This window comes from Tupaia chinensis, unplaced genomic scaffold (assembly GCF_000334495.1).
Source record: "Tupaia chinensis unplaced genomic scaffold, TupChi_1.0 Scaffold145208_1, whole genome shotgun sequence".
Classification (NCBI taxonomy): Eukaryota; Metazoa; Chordata; class Mammalia; order Scandentia; family Tupaiidae; genus Tupaia; species Tupaia belangeri.
In genome coordinates this window covers 473,551-488,121 of record NW_006205068.1, presented here as the reverse complement: position 1 = coordinate 488,121, position 14,571 = coordinate 473,551, and the positions used below count along the sequence as shown (strand labels likewise).

The window sequence follows — 14,571 nt, the reverse complement described above, 5'->3', positions numbered from 1 at the left end:
CCCAGGCCCTGGTAGCCTCCATTTTACTTTTTGTCTCTATGGCTTTGACTACTCTAAGGACCTCATGTAAACAGACTCGCAAGGTATTTGTCCTTTTGTGAATGGCTTATCTCACTTAGCATCACGTCCTCAAGGTTCTTCCCTGTTGTAGAGTGTCAGAACATCTGTCCTTTTAAGGCCGCGTAATGTTCCACTGTATAGGTAGACTGCAATTTACTTATCTGCTCATCTGCTGATAAACTTGTGGGTTCCTTCCACCTCTGGCTATCATGAATAAGGAACACTGCTATAAACGTGGGTGTGTAAATATCTCTTTGAGACCCGACTTTCAATTTTTTACAGTATACATCCAGAAGTAGAATTGCTGGAGCATAAGATAGTCTATTTTTATGTTTTTGAGAAATCATCCTACTGTCTTCCACAGTGGCTGCACTGTTTCACATTTCCACCAGCACTGTCCAAGGTTCCACCTCCTTGCTAACACTTGTGACTCTACCTTTTTCTTATTTCTTTTTCTTTTTAGCAGTGCCATCCTACTGAGTGTGAGGTAGTGAGGTGGAGATTTTTGCCTCTTTTGTTCACGATGGATTCCCCAGTACCTCACATGTAACAGGCATCCAATAAATACTTGATGATAAAGAACAGTGGTCTAACCTCTCTTAGTCTCAGTTATCCTGTCGGACCTCTCTTAATCTCAGTTACCCCACCTGTACAGGGGGTTATTTTGCAGCTGTGTGGGAGGAGACAGGGATAACGCCACTCGAGGGCAAGTCTGTCTTCACTGCTCAGCCCCAAACCTTAGTGCTATCCTCTCTTTCCTTCAGATCCCACAGTTAGCCTTCTGCAAACCCTGCAGGCTGGACCTTGAATGCATAGCCAGAGACAGTTTCTCACGCATCCCAGGCAGGGTCCCAGCCCTCTCTGTCATCCTTCTGTGTTATCGCACTGTCTGTCTCAACAGGTGTAAGTGGGAGCCTTTTATATCCTAAGTCAGACTGTGCCACTCCGGCTCAAACCTTCAGTGGCTCCCTGTCTCAGCAGGAATAAGACGTTGCATCCTTCCTGTGGCTGACAGTCTTACATGGTCTGGACCTGTTTCCTCTCACCACTTGGTCCAAACAGTGGCCTCTTGGGGTCATCCCTGCAGGTCCAGATCATGTCAGGCTGTGTTGTGCCTTGTTGGTTCATCCCTGAGGCCTTCCCTGCTTACCCAGGCGATATGGTACCCTACTCTGTCCCTCCAACACTTGTCCCCACTTGCTAGGTCTTACATGTGTGAGTTACTACCCCCACTGCTGTACTTGGCATCAGTTCTGCCAGGTCAGGGCTGCATCTGCCCTGCGCTGGGTCCTGCCCTCGATGAGGATATACCAAAGGGATGAGTGGGGCGACAGAGGGATCCAGGGGAACCACGGAGCCTAGGTGAGGTGCTATGGAGAGGAGGAGGCAGTGTGATGGAGTCCCCAGATGGTCCCATAGCCCTACCTGAACCTCTTGATGTTCTTCTCGGACACCCGGATGAAGAGCACGATGGGGTAGATCTCGGACTTGATCAGGTCCCTCGCACAGCTGATGCTGGCCTCCAGCAGGCAGTGCTTGTTCTGTGTGCACACAGGCCAGTGGTCAGCAGTGGACCCACTGGATGCAGGCTCAGGCTCCGTGGGACAGATGGGGGGATATCCCCAGCTGAACCAGGGAATGACCTGAGGGGAATCCCATGGAGACAAGATACCCGTACCTCAGGGCATCTCCTAGGACTCCGCTGAGCACCATGGCATGCACCGGCAGAGGCCAATCAGGTGGTGTGAATGAGTTTGAACAAAATGAATGCTAGACCCAGCCTGCCTTCAAAGGTACTAGGTACCTTGGTACTAGGCAAGATGGCAGAAAACACAGGGAAGGGGATGAACTGGGAGGTGCTGGGAGTGTCTGCAAGGGCTCTTTACCATAAGCTCGTCATTCTTACAAAAGGACAATCCCACCTTCCCTGAAAGGATAACTTAAATAAAAATCACACCAAACTTTGCATCAAAATAGAACACAGATACAGCTCCCCAAATCTCACAGACTGGGTGTATCCATGGCACCAGAGCCCAGGTGGCCATGAGTGGCCCTGTACCCCTTGGCTTCCTCCTGGTCACTGCTCTCCATCCCCCACCATTGTAGTTACTCCCGGGACTTCTAACAGCCCAGACTTGTCAGATAGCATCACCTTTTCAGCTAAGGCAATCTGGCTCCAACCCCACCCACTCATTCCCTATCTACTCTGGCTGTCAGAATTTCCTAAACTGCTATGGCCCAGACTTCCAAAAAAACAAAACAAAACAATAAGCTGCACTAGGCAGGCTGATAACACTGCCTGAGCTTTTATCTGTGTGACAAAGTGGGGGAGGGGGTTGCTGGGGTGACCGGCAGCCAGATGGCAGGTGCAAAGTTCCTGGCTGGGCACCTGCTCCTGCAACCCCAAGAACACTGTCCACTATGGAGCCACCCTCTGGGCCTCTGGGCAGCCTGTCTGTGCCACGGGCTGAGTGCGTTCCTTTCATCATGCACTAGTACAAGATACAACTTGGTGCTGAGGGTGACAAGGGTCACATCTCCTGGCTCTGAAGTCTCTAAATTACATGCAGACACCTTTTCTGCATGGCTGCCAGTAACCCTCCTGATGTCCTATTTTCCCCTCGTTTAGCGGACACGATGCCTGTCATCTGCTCGCTCGTCCTGTCTCTCGCCCTGACACGCTTGCTCTCTATCTCAGTCCCTTGTTATCACAACCAGACACACATATCCCTGAACAATGTGAACTAGCTCACCAGCACCATGCAGCCATCAAAAATAGAAGGAGGTTCCAAAATACAAAATCACGTCAGAACCCAGAGGACGACCGTGTGGAGAAAGTTCTATGGGGCAGATGAAGAGGGAAAAGGGAATAAAGAAGGTTTAGCCCTGGGGATATGAGAATGACTCTTTATCCCTTCCTTGTCTATGGTTCAGGTGGCCTCACAAAGACAATCAGCCAGTGTCACAGGCTCCGTCTGGCCCCCCAGTCTCCTTCACCTTGGCCGCCACAGCTTCGATGTTGGCAGGAACAATGCATTCAAAAGTGTTGGGGTTCTTCTCTCGGGAGTAGATGATGGTCTCTGTCTTCTGCTTTCTGAGGAACTCATCTCTGGTGACAATATCTATAGAGAGAGGTGACAGTCCTGAGAGTGACACAAAATGGTCCTGGTCCTTTGCAGCCCCTGCCTGACCCCTTCGAGCTCTACAAAACTCTGTGTCTGATCCCTTCCTGGACATGTTAAAATGAATCTCACCTCCACTGTTCTGTGAAGCTCCTCGAAGGCAAGACCGAGGTCACACTTCTTCACCCTCCTTGAGGCAGCTCCCAAAGCAGGTGTTTAGTAAATGCTCATGGTTTAGCTTCTTAGCAGTAAGTTTCACTGAACAAAGTTGCTCTGGTGCAATTCTGACCACTAGTCAGCAATCATGAAGAATCTCCTGCCCCTCTCATCCATCAGTCCATCTCCCCATCCATTCACTTATCCATCTGTCTGTTCATCCATCCTGCCTCTTAGCGACTTACCCATCTGTCCACCCACCTATACATCCATTCACCCATTTCTTCACCTCCCCATCCGTCTGTCTGTCTTCCCATCCATCCAGTCACCTATCCACCTAGCCATTCACATATCATCCATCAATCTGTTTATCCATTTATCCATCCATTTATCCTCTACCCATTCACCCATCCACCCATCCATTTACCTATCAGCCATCTCCCCACCATCCACCCACCCACCCATTTGTTCACCTATCCACCTACTCAGTTGTCCCAACTAAAGGCCAGGTATTAGAAGTAAAGATATGATAAAATAAAGCTATTGTATTCAGGGAAATACTATTTAGCTTGGGAGAATGTGATTTTTTTTTTTTTTTGGAGGGGACTTCCAAAGGTTCATGGAAAAAAGAAGGAATTAAAATATGAGCTCATTGGGACTTAGCAGTTAGTGTGACGACTATGTTGCTGGACTCCCATGTAGCTGACCATGGTTTGAGTCCTGGACCCGGTGGCTTAAATTCATGCCGGACACTTGTGCGTGGGTGCCCAAGATCCTGAGAGGAGAACGGAGGAGAAGGGATTGCGGTCTGGCCATCCCCCCTGGGGGGAGGCTTCTCGCTTTCTATCTCTCTGTCTCTCTCTGTCTACCTGGCAAGAACACGTGCCCTATAGTGAAAACCTCTCCAAAAAAAATTTTTTTTTAAATGAGTTTATTTTGGTATAAGACATTTTTTAAAACTCATGACCTGTTTTTTATCACACATATTTTGCACAAATACTTTGAAGACCTCCTCATAGATAATTATAAAATGATTTAGTGGGCAGGCACTCAGGGCCCTTTAGAAAGGATGGGTTACTTATTGTAGGAGTGATGGGTTACTTATTGTAGGAGTGCTGAGGAGAGGGTGAGGTATGTTGGTAGGCTTCCTGGAGGAGGTGCATATTAGAGGTCTCACTCACTTGCTGGGTGACTCTGAACACGTTTTTAGCCTCTGGGCCTCAGGTCCTCCATTTACGAAAGGAGGAAGGTAGAGTAAGTCCAGGCCTGAAATTCTCTGTATAGGTCCAGGCTGGCCTGGGGGCAGCACACACCAGTCCCCAGGTGCAGAATGTAAACTCAGAGTGTGCAAAGAAGGGAGGCGGAGGGGTGTGGAGGGAGTCAGGCAGCCAGCGGAGGGAGAGCATCCTTGAGCCCCTGCCCTGACAACGTCCACAGCCACATAGAACTGAGGGCACCAGGAGGGGACAGGACATATCTACAGAGTTCAGTGGGGGCTAAGAAGGATCTACAAAGAAGGCTTTTTACCAAGTGTTTGGGGCTTCAGGAGGAAGTGAAATCCTCCCCAAGCTTGTTCCAGTGGGGCCTGGGGCTCTCAGGGTTCAGGCAAAATGGCTCTGGGGTGTACACCCTCAAAAGTCTCCTGTGCCCCAACAACTGGGTCTCAGGGCTGTGCAGGCACTCAGGGCCCTTTAGAAAGGATGTGGACCACGGTTCTTGTCGAAGAGAAGCATGCGGCCTGTATTTGCAATGTCTGCTCTGCTAGGGGGTGATGAGGGCCCAAATGCTGCCTGAGGACCCTCCTCCCTCACTCCGATCTCCCTGAGAAGCGGTCGCCATTATCCTGGTCTCACAGATGGGATACAGAAAGGTTGAAAATTTAGCTCAAGTCACAGAGACAGGGGCTGGCAAGATGGAGGAATGGAGAGTTGGTGTTCAATGAGTGTGGTTTTCAGTTTTGCAGGAGGAGGAGTCCACTGGCCACTTAAAAATGGCTAAAACAGTCAATTTTGTGTTATGTTTATTTTACCACAGTAAAAACGATGACAACAAAACCCTGGATGTGATGCCTGACATTTTGTTGGCCCAGAGTGGCCTGGGTACCCATATTTTTAAGGACAGATGACTCTTATGAAGATCCTCGCAGGCAGCTGGGACAGTACTTTGGCTCACCTCAGACCTGCTGGCGGGTGAGTACTGTCACTGTTCCCTGCTACACAGGCGCTGAGGCCCAGAGTGATGGGTGTCTTGTCTTTTGTCCCTGAGTAGGAGCCCACACTCCTGGCTAACCTGTGACATTTTCCCTGTCACCCTGTGAAAAGTGGGAAGAGGCGGTGAGGTCCGTCTGCTCTGCTCCCTGGGCCGCTGTAACCCAGAGAGGGACACGCTGGCATAGCCCCGGCCGTGCTCACCTGATTTGCAGATGGTGAACTCCATGGCACCCCCTGAGTTGAGCAGCTTTTGGACCAGCGTCTTGGCCAACATGGTGGGAGTGAAGAGGACAGGCCGGCGGCGCTCGCAGTAGAAGGCACGCACCAGGCTGTAGGGGATGAGGCTGAGGTTCTTGCTGAGCTCGTTCTCAGGGTCCAGCTCTGGCAGAGACAGGAGAGGGCTGGCTGTCAGTGCCCTGCACCACCACTGGCACAGGCAGGGAGGTTCTGGGCACCCTCTTGGCCCCATGGAGCTTGACGGCCTTTCTGGGGAGGATGGGACACCTGGGGCTGACTGCAAGCCAGTGGTGACCAGAGATGCTGCTCTGGACATCGTGGAATGTCTCTGAGGTGACGGTGGGCCAACTGGGCTCACTCTGGGAGCTGGGCAGCTAGCTGGTCTCACCCATCAGTGCTCGCACGCCAGGGAGGGGAGTGGTGGAGGCAGACAAAGAGCACGTGGCGAGTGCAGTCACACACCACCTGGTGACGTTTAATGATAGACTCTGCCGCATGGCCTTGTGTGTAGCCAGCTGTGCCACCCAGTCTGCGCAGGTACACTGCAGTGTCTGCGCAATGCAACTCCTAATGACACGTTCTTGAATCTGTCCATCATTAAGCAATGCCTGATTGGACATAAACCCTGCTCATTAGGACACAACTGAGCTCTAAAGGAAGGGATCGCTTGAGCAGACAATCAAGGTTGGCTTCTTGGAAGCGGGCCATGGCTGGGACCTGAGCTGGGGCGGGAGTAGTCCCGGTAGAGGGAAAGTGAATGTGAGGAGAGCAAGGAGTGGTGGAAGCCAACAGGCACAGGGCAAGGCCTGGGTGTCCTTCAGGAGCACTGGGAAGCCACTAGGCTGGGGGCAGTAGTGACAACATGGCCTCAGTCCCACTTTTTCAAGCCCTTTCTGGCTGGTGTATGGAGATTGTAGAGGCCTGGGTGGAAGGGGGTGTCTTTAAGGCCAGTCTCAGGCAGCCCATGGAAATAAGCCTGGCCCTGGTGTGGTGGTAGTGGGGGACCTGAGTAGGACTGGGCTTTGCCACCAGGGACCATGTACCAGGCAGCCCCTTGACGGCTTGACAAATGGCAAGAGGCACTCAGTGGGGAGAGAAATCAATAAACAAACACTTCACAGCAAACAGCTCCAATTAACATGGGCATTTGGGCTCAAAGCAACTGCGCCGAGTGTCAGTTAGGGGTGAGCTTGGCGGCACGTCACCGCAGGAGGCCGTGTGATCCTCCTAGCCAAGGCCGAGTGGGTCCGCCCTTGTTTCCCCTCCCTTGGGCTTCTCTCTACTTTTCGAAGGGGTAGATTTTCCAGCCCTTCATGGGGATCGAATGTCTCCAGGTTGGGGTCAGGGGTGTGTGCCCGTGTGGCCCACCCAGGCCCCCGAGGCCAGGTGGTCACTGCGTACCATCCTGCTTCTCAGTCAGGAGCTTCGTGGCATCCAGCGAGGACCGGGTCAGGCTCCCCAGAGGGCTCCCTGAGATGATGCGGACCCGCTCATTGCTGTTCATCCGCTTGTACTTGTTTTCTGACCTGCTGACGAACTGGAGGGACAGAGAACAGGACAGGGGAAGAGTGTTCTCCCTGCTTTTGCTTCTAACCAGCTCGAGCTGCCTCCATCTGGACAAAGTCAGACCTTGGTTCTAATGTCTGTGCCCCTGGGGGCCCTAGGCCAGTCTCCTCCCTGGTAAAAGTGGGAGGTCCCTAGTGGGTGACTTAGTCCCTTAGCTATTGGGTAGGTGTCATCAGTAGGTAAATAAGTGACAAACTGCTCACGCCCTCTTCCCTAATCAGGCCAGGATGGGTCTCGGTCAGTCCCATCTCTGCTGTGACGCTGAGAGAACTCTAGGAGCAGCTTCTGATGGTGCTCATGACCTGACGTGTCCAGCTGGGAAGGCCTCTGCCTGGGAGTCCCCGTTGGCAGGGATAGCCCAGAGAATGCCCATCTGGAGGGCGTGTGCTGGGCATTTCATCTCCCTCCACTCTGTACTCCTCACCACAACTGACTTGCAAGGGAGCCCCTGTTCCCTCAATTCACAGAGCTGAGGCCTTGAGGGCAGAAGGGGAAGTCCCAGAGGTGGGCAGTTTCGAGTCTTTCCACACCCTTCATTCTGCAGGAGGAAATTCCAGCCAGGTGCCTTTAGATGGGACTCTCAAGGTTTCAGACTCTTACCTGACATGTGTGCATAACAGCATGTCAACTCATGGTCCCTCCTTCAGGGTACCTCAGTCTTTGCCAGGGTCCCCTCCACCTGGCCGTCTCTCTGCACCTGTTTGTGTCTGCCTGGTGTGAGGGTTGCACCGCAGCCATATCTTTGGATTCCTCTATGTTAACTTCAGGACAAAGTAGGGAAGCGTCACACTGGCCCGCTGGAGTCTAATTAGAGCAGCGGCTATAGGGGAACATGCTCATGGGGCTACATTTTAATATTACTCCCTTGTGACCTAAGAAATGGCCACAGAGAATACATCTGCATTCTGCATCTATGTGAAATCACCTTTTTTTTTTTTTTAGGTCTTTGCCATAGGGTACATATACTTGCCAGAGGGAGACAGAGAGAGAGACAATCAGAGGGAAAGTAAGAAATCACTCCCCGCCCCCAAGAGACGGCTAGGCCACAATCCCTTCAGGTCTGGGATGCAAACTGCAGTCAGCCATGTGGGAGTCCAGTGCCTTAACCACTATACTACCCGCTGGCTCCATCACTTCTGAAGATATTATATACTATGTTAGTCAATGTTCCTTATAGAATGATCCATGTAAAACAAACAAAAATTCTTTTTAGAATTAAGTACAAGGCAAAAATATTTTCTGGTCCTGAAGAACTAACATACTTCTGTAGATAGGTAAAATTTAAATAACTTGCTGGGTTTCCCTTTTTCCCTTGTCTGCCAGGATGCTCAGATAGATTTAATACTCTAGCTGAGGAATTAAACAAGCTGGCCTAGATATTTGGAATGTTTATTTTCTTCTCCTGATATACTGCTTCTGATTTTTCTATTAATATTTTAGAGCCAAGTTGTTTAAGTTTCTTTTAGCCATAAGTTCACAGAAGTTGGATTTGCTTCCAACAGGCACAGAGACTGTCTACCGACCTGTCACTGAGAGGATAAAATGGGACAGATGTGAGGCACTGTGAAAAGTTGCAAGTAGTGTACAAACACAAAGCATTGTTATTTTGATCCAAGCTTCTCCTCTCAGTAGGGAGAGGGTGGAGCTGCAGCAAAATGTGATTGAAAAGTCAGTAGGTGCTCTGGAGGGCTTTACCTGAAGGAGTTGGCCAAAAAGGAAACTTGCTCGTGAGAGGCGGGGGCTCACCCGGGGGTCACTCGTTGAAAGCGGTTCTTCAGGCTGCAGAGTGTTCTAAAACGAGTTTATCAATCTGTCAGACCAAGCTGGGCTTGGCAGGATTCATGAACACAGTAATGCTGTTAAGAACCAGAAACTTGTGCTCAAGCCCCCTCTGTTCTACAGCTTCAGTCATGGAATCAAAGAGTTTCAGACGGGGAGCAGACAGGGAGCAGACAGGGATGGTAGGAGGAGTCCTGAGACTTGGGGAAAAGCAGCTTGTTCCAACAGAGACCAGAGATGGTAAAAGCCTGCATTCCAGCTGGGACCAAAAACCTTGGCCCAGCCACCACTCTCTTCTTCAAAGTCAGAGCCTGGAGGGGGGCTCGAGAGAGTGGGGCTCCTTCTGGAGGGGTTGTCCCAGTTGTAAAGAACCAAGTTCCCTGTAATTTATCATTCCAATAACACTAATGGATCCCATTTGTTATTTCCTCCAAAAAAGACATGGGAAGGTAGGTTTGAAGTGGCAAGGTCCCTGTCCCTGCCACCCTGGCAACGAGCTTGGTAGACATACGCGGAATGTCTTCAGGGTGTGGTGGGTGGTGTCTGGCTCTTCCCGGCTGCCTCTGTGCATCAGACGCTGTAGCTTGACCAGGAGGAGTTGCTGGGCCCTGGGGAGTGAGAGGGGTGGAGCCTCAGGGCTAGAACAGAACCCGGGGCTGAGCATGAGGAAGCCAGTGGGGCCACGGGCAACATGCCTGTGTGGGTGGGACATGTGCTTGGCCTTTTGCAGGGATGGCCCTGTGGGTGGTGTGAGCACTGAGCTCAAGGGGCACCCCGGGGAGAACACGGTGGCTTGCATTGTGTGTGAATCCTATTTCCAGCACTGACTCACTTGGGGTTGTACACAGTGGCTTCTCTTCCCTGAGCCTCAGTTTCCTCATCTGTAAATCTAGTTTGATAATGCCTTCCTGGCAGGACTGGACTGAGACGTAGTAATCCAGTCACGGAAATGATGACATAGATGCAGTGTTACTGTAGGAGTCCTGTAGGAGCTTGCTAGCTGCCCGCTGCATCTGACACTGCTTGTGCTCAGTCCTCGGCAGCTGGCCCTGTTAGAATTACAGATGTTGGGATGTGCCGTGGAAAAGAAGTGACTAGTGAACACGGCAAGAGGGCATAAAATCGAGTGCCAACCAGACTGAAAGAAGGGGCTGAGATTTTAGTACAGTACCCTTCACTAAAACACCCCTGTGGAGGCAAGAAAGGCTACCTGGAGGAGGAGGGCCTTGGTGAACCTGGCTGTTAACAAAGCGGTGGCCTCCTTTAGCCTGAATTCTCCCATAAGGTTCTCTGCTGGTGATTCTCAGCTGCCTCCTCCCAGGGTCCAGTGGGCCAGAGAAACTGAGGCTCCCCAACCCAAGTTCTGGCCTCACCGGCTATAGCTGGGGATGGTGCCCATGTCCAGGTCCTGGTCTGTGAAAGGGTCGACCCGTGCACATAGCCACTCATGCCTGTCCTGGTACATGGTGTCACGGATGTGTACAACGTCGTCACACTTCAGGGACATAGAACAGGCATCCAGCTGACTGGAGATGTTCAGGTTCAGCCGAATGTAGAACGAGTCACCTGATGTGATCAGGCCCTCCTCCATGTCCTTCAGCAGCTTCCGGTACCCTGTGGAGGGAAAAACATCTCAGACACACACTAGGCATCTGTCAGCGCAGGGTCCCAACACACAATCAGAGCACCTCTGCGAGCAAATTCACTCAGCCCAGCCTCGGATAATGTGACTAGGCAGGATATTACTCTTAGAGTTTATGGCTAGGGAAAAAGTTTCTCCCCCTGATCAAAGGGTAGCCATTTAATGTACACGTTATCTTTTCTGTTTTGGATGCCAGGAAGCTCAGAGATAAAATTTGTGCCACACTGCAACGATTCCTTTTGCTATCCTTTTATTCGCCTTTCTGGTGTTATTACATGACTTCCTCCTCATCACACAGTACTTTTTATTTTTCAGTTGATATGTAACTTACATACAGTAAGTTGTATACATTAAGTGTTCAGCTTCATGAGTTTTCACAAATATATACTTGTAGGTAGCTACTACCCAGGCCCCTCTTACCAAGGGTAACCTTTATCCTGACTACTCTTACCATAGAGAAGCCGTCCCTCCCTTCATATGAACAGAACCAAACAGACATGCTTTTTTGTTTCTGCATCTGTTGCTCAGCATTGTGTCTGAGAGTCACCTGTGCTGTAATGAAGCCGTAGTGTGTTCTTTTTCAGTGCTGTATAGTAATCCACACCACGTGGATTTATCCATTCTCTTATGTGCTTATGTGCATTGTTTGCAGCTTTGGGCCATTATGAATAACTCTGCTATGAGCTATATTCATACATTGTTTTTGGTGGACCTAGGTACTCATTTCTCTTGGATGCACACAGAAGTGAAATCACGAGGTCATTGAAAAGACATTTTTAGCTTTCGCCAAATAGTTTTCCCAAGTGGTAGGACTATGGTACACATTTTAACCTATTTAAACATCATTCTTTCAAGACAATTTTTGCAAATACCTTGGAAGGAAGCAGGGCATAAACTATGAACATAATAAATGTATAAAGTTCTATGTGAATATCCATGAATTAAGCCTATAATATAAATTCCTAAGTCAGCCGCACCATGCAGACTGCTTCCTAACGCAGTGGGAGCTCTAACAGTTCTAGTGAGGTTTGTGTTGTACATTCCTGGGACATTTCAGCCAGCTGGGTTCCCATTGCCTGGAGAGATAGGGACTCTCCATCAGATCCTTCTGGAGAAACTTGGCTTTCCCCAGTGCATCTTAGAATCTTTTCCAACCCCCTGATCAGGCCTAACCCTGATCAATAGCCGAGTTCTCTGCTTCCAAAGATAAAGGGCCAACATATAAGACCTAGCCAGAGTGCACTCTCCCCCCTGGAACGCCAGGCTGCAGGGCTATGCTGCTGCGGAGCTCCAGGGGGCGCTGCTCACATCACATTTGAAGCACTGCAGGCCAGTGGGCAGTCAGGGCATTGCCCAGAGATTTTCCTTCTAGGCTGGAGAATTAGGCTGCAGGAGCTGGGAGGAGGTTGCCCTGTGTGTGAGGTCAATCTGGCCCTGTGTTTGGGGACAGAGCGTCTTTATCGTCTTCCACACAAGCAGGGCACTGCTGGGCAGGAGCTTGAGCAGGCAGCACGGGAGAGCGGCTAGAGAGAAGCTGGCTATTTATGCTCTGTTGAAACATTCATGAGCCCCGGTGGTTAAAAATAAGATCCAGCTGCAGAGATAATCATGCAGGAAAACCCAGAGGTGAGAATGAGAACTCAGACTCTGGGAAATAGAAAACAAAGCTCAGTGCTCACTGCCCAGGGGTCCTGGCTGAGAAAGAGGAGATACGATTAAAAAACTGCTGAGGGCCTGATGAGAAGGGAGTAGGAGGCCTGCCTGCCCTGGAGTTGGGGACCATAGAGCAAAAGCCATGGGGTCTGTGATGTGGCTCAATGGCCCTGCTAAGCCTGGTGAGGCCACTCCAGAGCAGTGCCTACATCGAGGCAGGAAAACCCAAGGGATGGAACAAACTTCAGGGGTGAGCCGGGGCAGGTCAGAGCGCCAGCACATATGCTTGGGGCTGGGGATGCTGTGTTCACTGTGACCAGTAGGAAGCCCAAGGCAACCCAGGGCTGGTGCATGTAGACTTGGCAAGAGCCCAGCTTGAGATAGAACAGCCCTGCAGGGTCGTCTGTTGTCCCTGCTTGCCCTCCCAGATCTGGCCCCTTGATCCTTCTGAGGTGCCCAGGGGCTCATTCCTCCCAGTGATCAGATGAGCAAGGAGGCACTGGGCCGCGAGGTCACTCGTCTAAGGTCAGAGACTTATCCCCATCGCTGGAGTTGGTGTCCTGCTGGCTGTGGCCTCACCTTCGTGGTTGACCTTGTAGTGCAGTGTGACAGGGCCGCTGCACCTCTGGATGGTCCAGTGGGCCTCCTCCTTCGTGCACGTATCCAGGGGGACGCTCTGCCGCTCGCCTTTGATGTAGCCTTCTAGCTGGATATCAAAGACACATTGTTCCTCCCCGGCTCCGCAGGCAAGCAGAGCTGCAGGGTGAGACTGCGCCACATAGGAAATGAAAGCTTCTCTTTCTGAACAAACGACTAGCTCAGTGCTGCTGAGAGAGAAACAGCACCCTGCTTAGGTGGGACACATTTGCCTCCCGTCTACTTCCTGGGAACATGTGTGTGCATGTGTGCGTGTGTGTGTGTGCATATGTGTGTGTGTGTGCACAGAGTCTAGAAACACAAGCAAGAAGTTGGGGAGAGAGGGGTCTGGATTTTCTCTTCTTGACCAGGAGTCTATACCTTAACCTGAGGCTTAGGGGATCCCTCTATCAGCAACAGGTGTGCAAAACACATGGAGGAAAAATCACGGCATCTAATTATGCTACCACCACCCCCCTGGGGACCCTGGTGCCTTACCAGCAGCAGCTGGTGGCCTTCATGGAGGCCAGCCTTCTCAGCCAGGGAGCCTGGCTTGACTGAGTGGATGAAGCTCCCGCGTGCGTTGCCCCCCAGCAGGGTGAGCTGCGTGATGAGGCCATCGCCGTTCAGTGTTGTGTGCAGCACTGAGGGCCCAGGACCCCGCACGTGCCCCACAGACGTTACCGAGGGCCGGAAGGGTCTGGATCAGGAAATAAGACAGCAGTTAGGCAGCTGGGCTAAAGAGAGGAGCTCTATCTGTGACATGCCAGGGGGTGGATGGGGGTTATTTGGGGGTGGGGAGAGTAGTCCTAGGCAAGCCTCTTCCTCTCTAGGCCTTGTTTTCTTTGCCTGGACGATTAGTGGGTCAAAGGAAATGATTTCTGACTTGGTGATGCTGATTCTGGGGTTGCTTCTAGGAGAACACAGGGGGGATAGGATAGTCCTTTTCTTCAGGGCAGTGAAGCAGTGAGGGGCCTTTATCCCATCCCTGCTCCAGCACTGACTTTCCGTTTGCCATGACCACCGCAATACCTTTCTAGAGAGAACTTCCTGAACATGAGGTTGACCTGCTCCAGGTCATAGGCGTCCAGGCCCTCAGACTGGTGGGAGGAAGAAGAGGAGTGGATAGAGGAGGGTCCAAAGGAGTAGCGTTCGTGACTGTCATCTGCAAAGAAATGAGGTTTCATCCAGACCCAGAAATGGCCAGGGGGAACACTGGTGGTGATGACCAAGGGGAGGTCACTGAGAAGTGAGCATGGTGTCCTGCAACCCCTGCTCCTTCCTGCCTGCCTCCCAGGGGGCTGACCCCTGAGGCACATGGTTGGGTCCTTGCATTGTCTCCAACATTGCCATTCCCCCTGTCTCCCAGGAGTCCCCTCTTATTGGGAAGCTATCTGGCTAAGAGTTGTTTTGTTCCCCTTCATTTAGAAAGGGGAGCTTTCTGTTATCCATTGCTAGATCTGTTTTTTTTTTTTTTTTTTTGGAGGGTTTTTCATTGTAGGGCGCGTCC

At 51.2% G+C, this 14,571-nt stretch overlaps 1 protein-coding gene across 6 annotated transcripts in view; it reads right to left on the bottom strand.

Annotated features, from left to right (window-relative positions):
* Positions 1-14,571, bottom strand: part of CARD11 (caspase recruitment domain family member 11) — a 147,494-nt gene that overhangs the window by 2,495 nt on the left and 130,428 nt on the right. For all 6 annotated transcript variants that reach the window (XM_027768023.1, XM_006167837.3, XM_027768018.1 and 3 more), the window contains exons 16-25: positions 14,094-14,226; positions 13,560-13,761; positions 13,005-13,131; positions 10,504-10,744; positions 9,642-9,738; positions 9,047-9,142; positions 7,187-7,322; positions 5,750-5,929; positions 3,058-3,182; positions 1,486-1,601 (exon numbers count right to left, since the gene is read on the bottom strand). In XM_027768023.1, the coding sequence (XP_027623824.1) occupies positions 1,486-1,601; positions 3,058-3,182; positions 5,750-5,929; positions 7,187-7,322; positions 9,047-9,142; positions 9,642-9,738; positions 10,504-10,744; positions 13,005-13,131; positions 13,560-13,761; positions 14,094-14,226 (1,453 nt within the window). The remainder of the gene's footprint in view (positions 1-1,485; positions 1,602-3,057; positions 3,183-5,749; positions 5,930-7,186; positions 7,323-9,046; positions 9,143-9,641; positions 9,739-10,503; positions 10,745-13,004; positions 13,132-13,559; positions 13,762-14,093; positions 14,227-14,571) is intronic.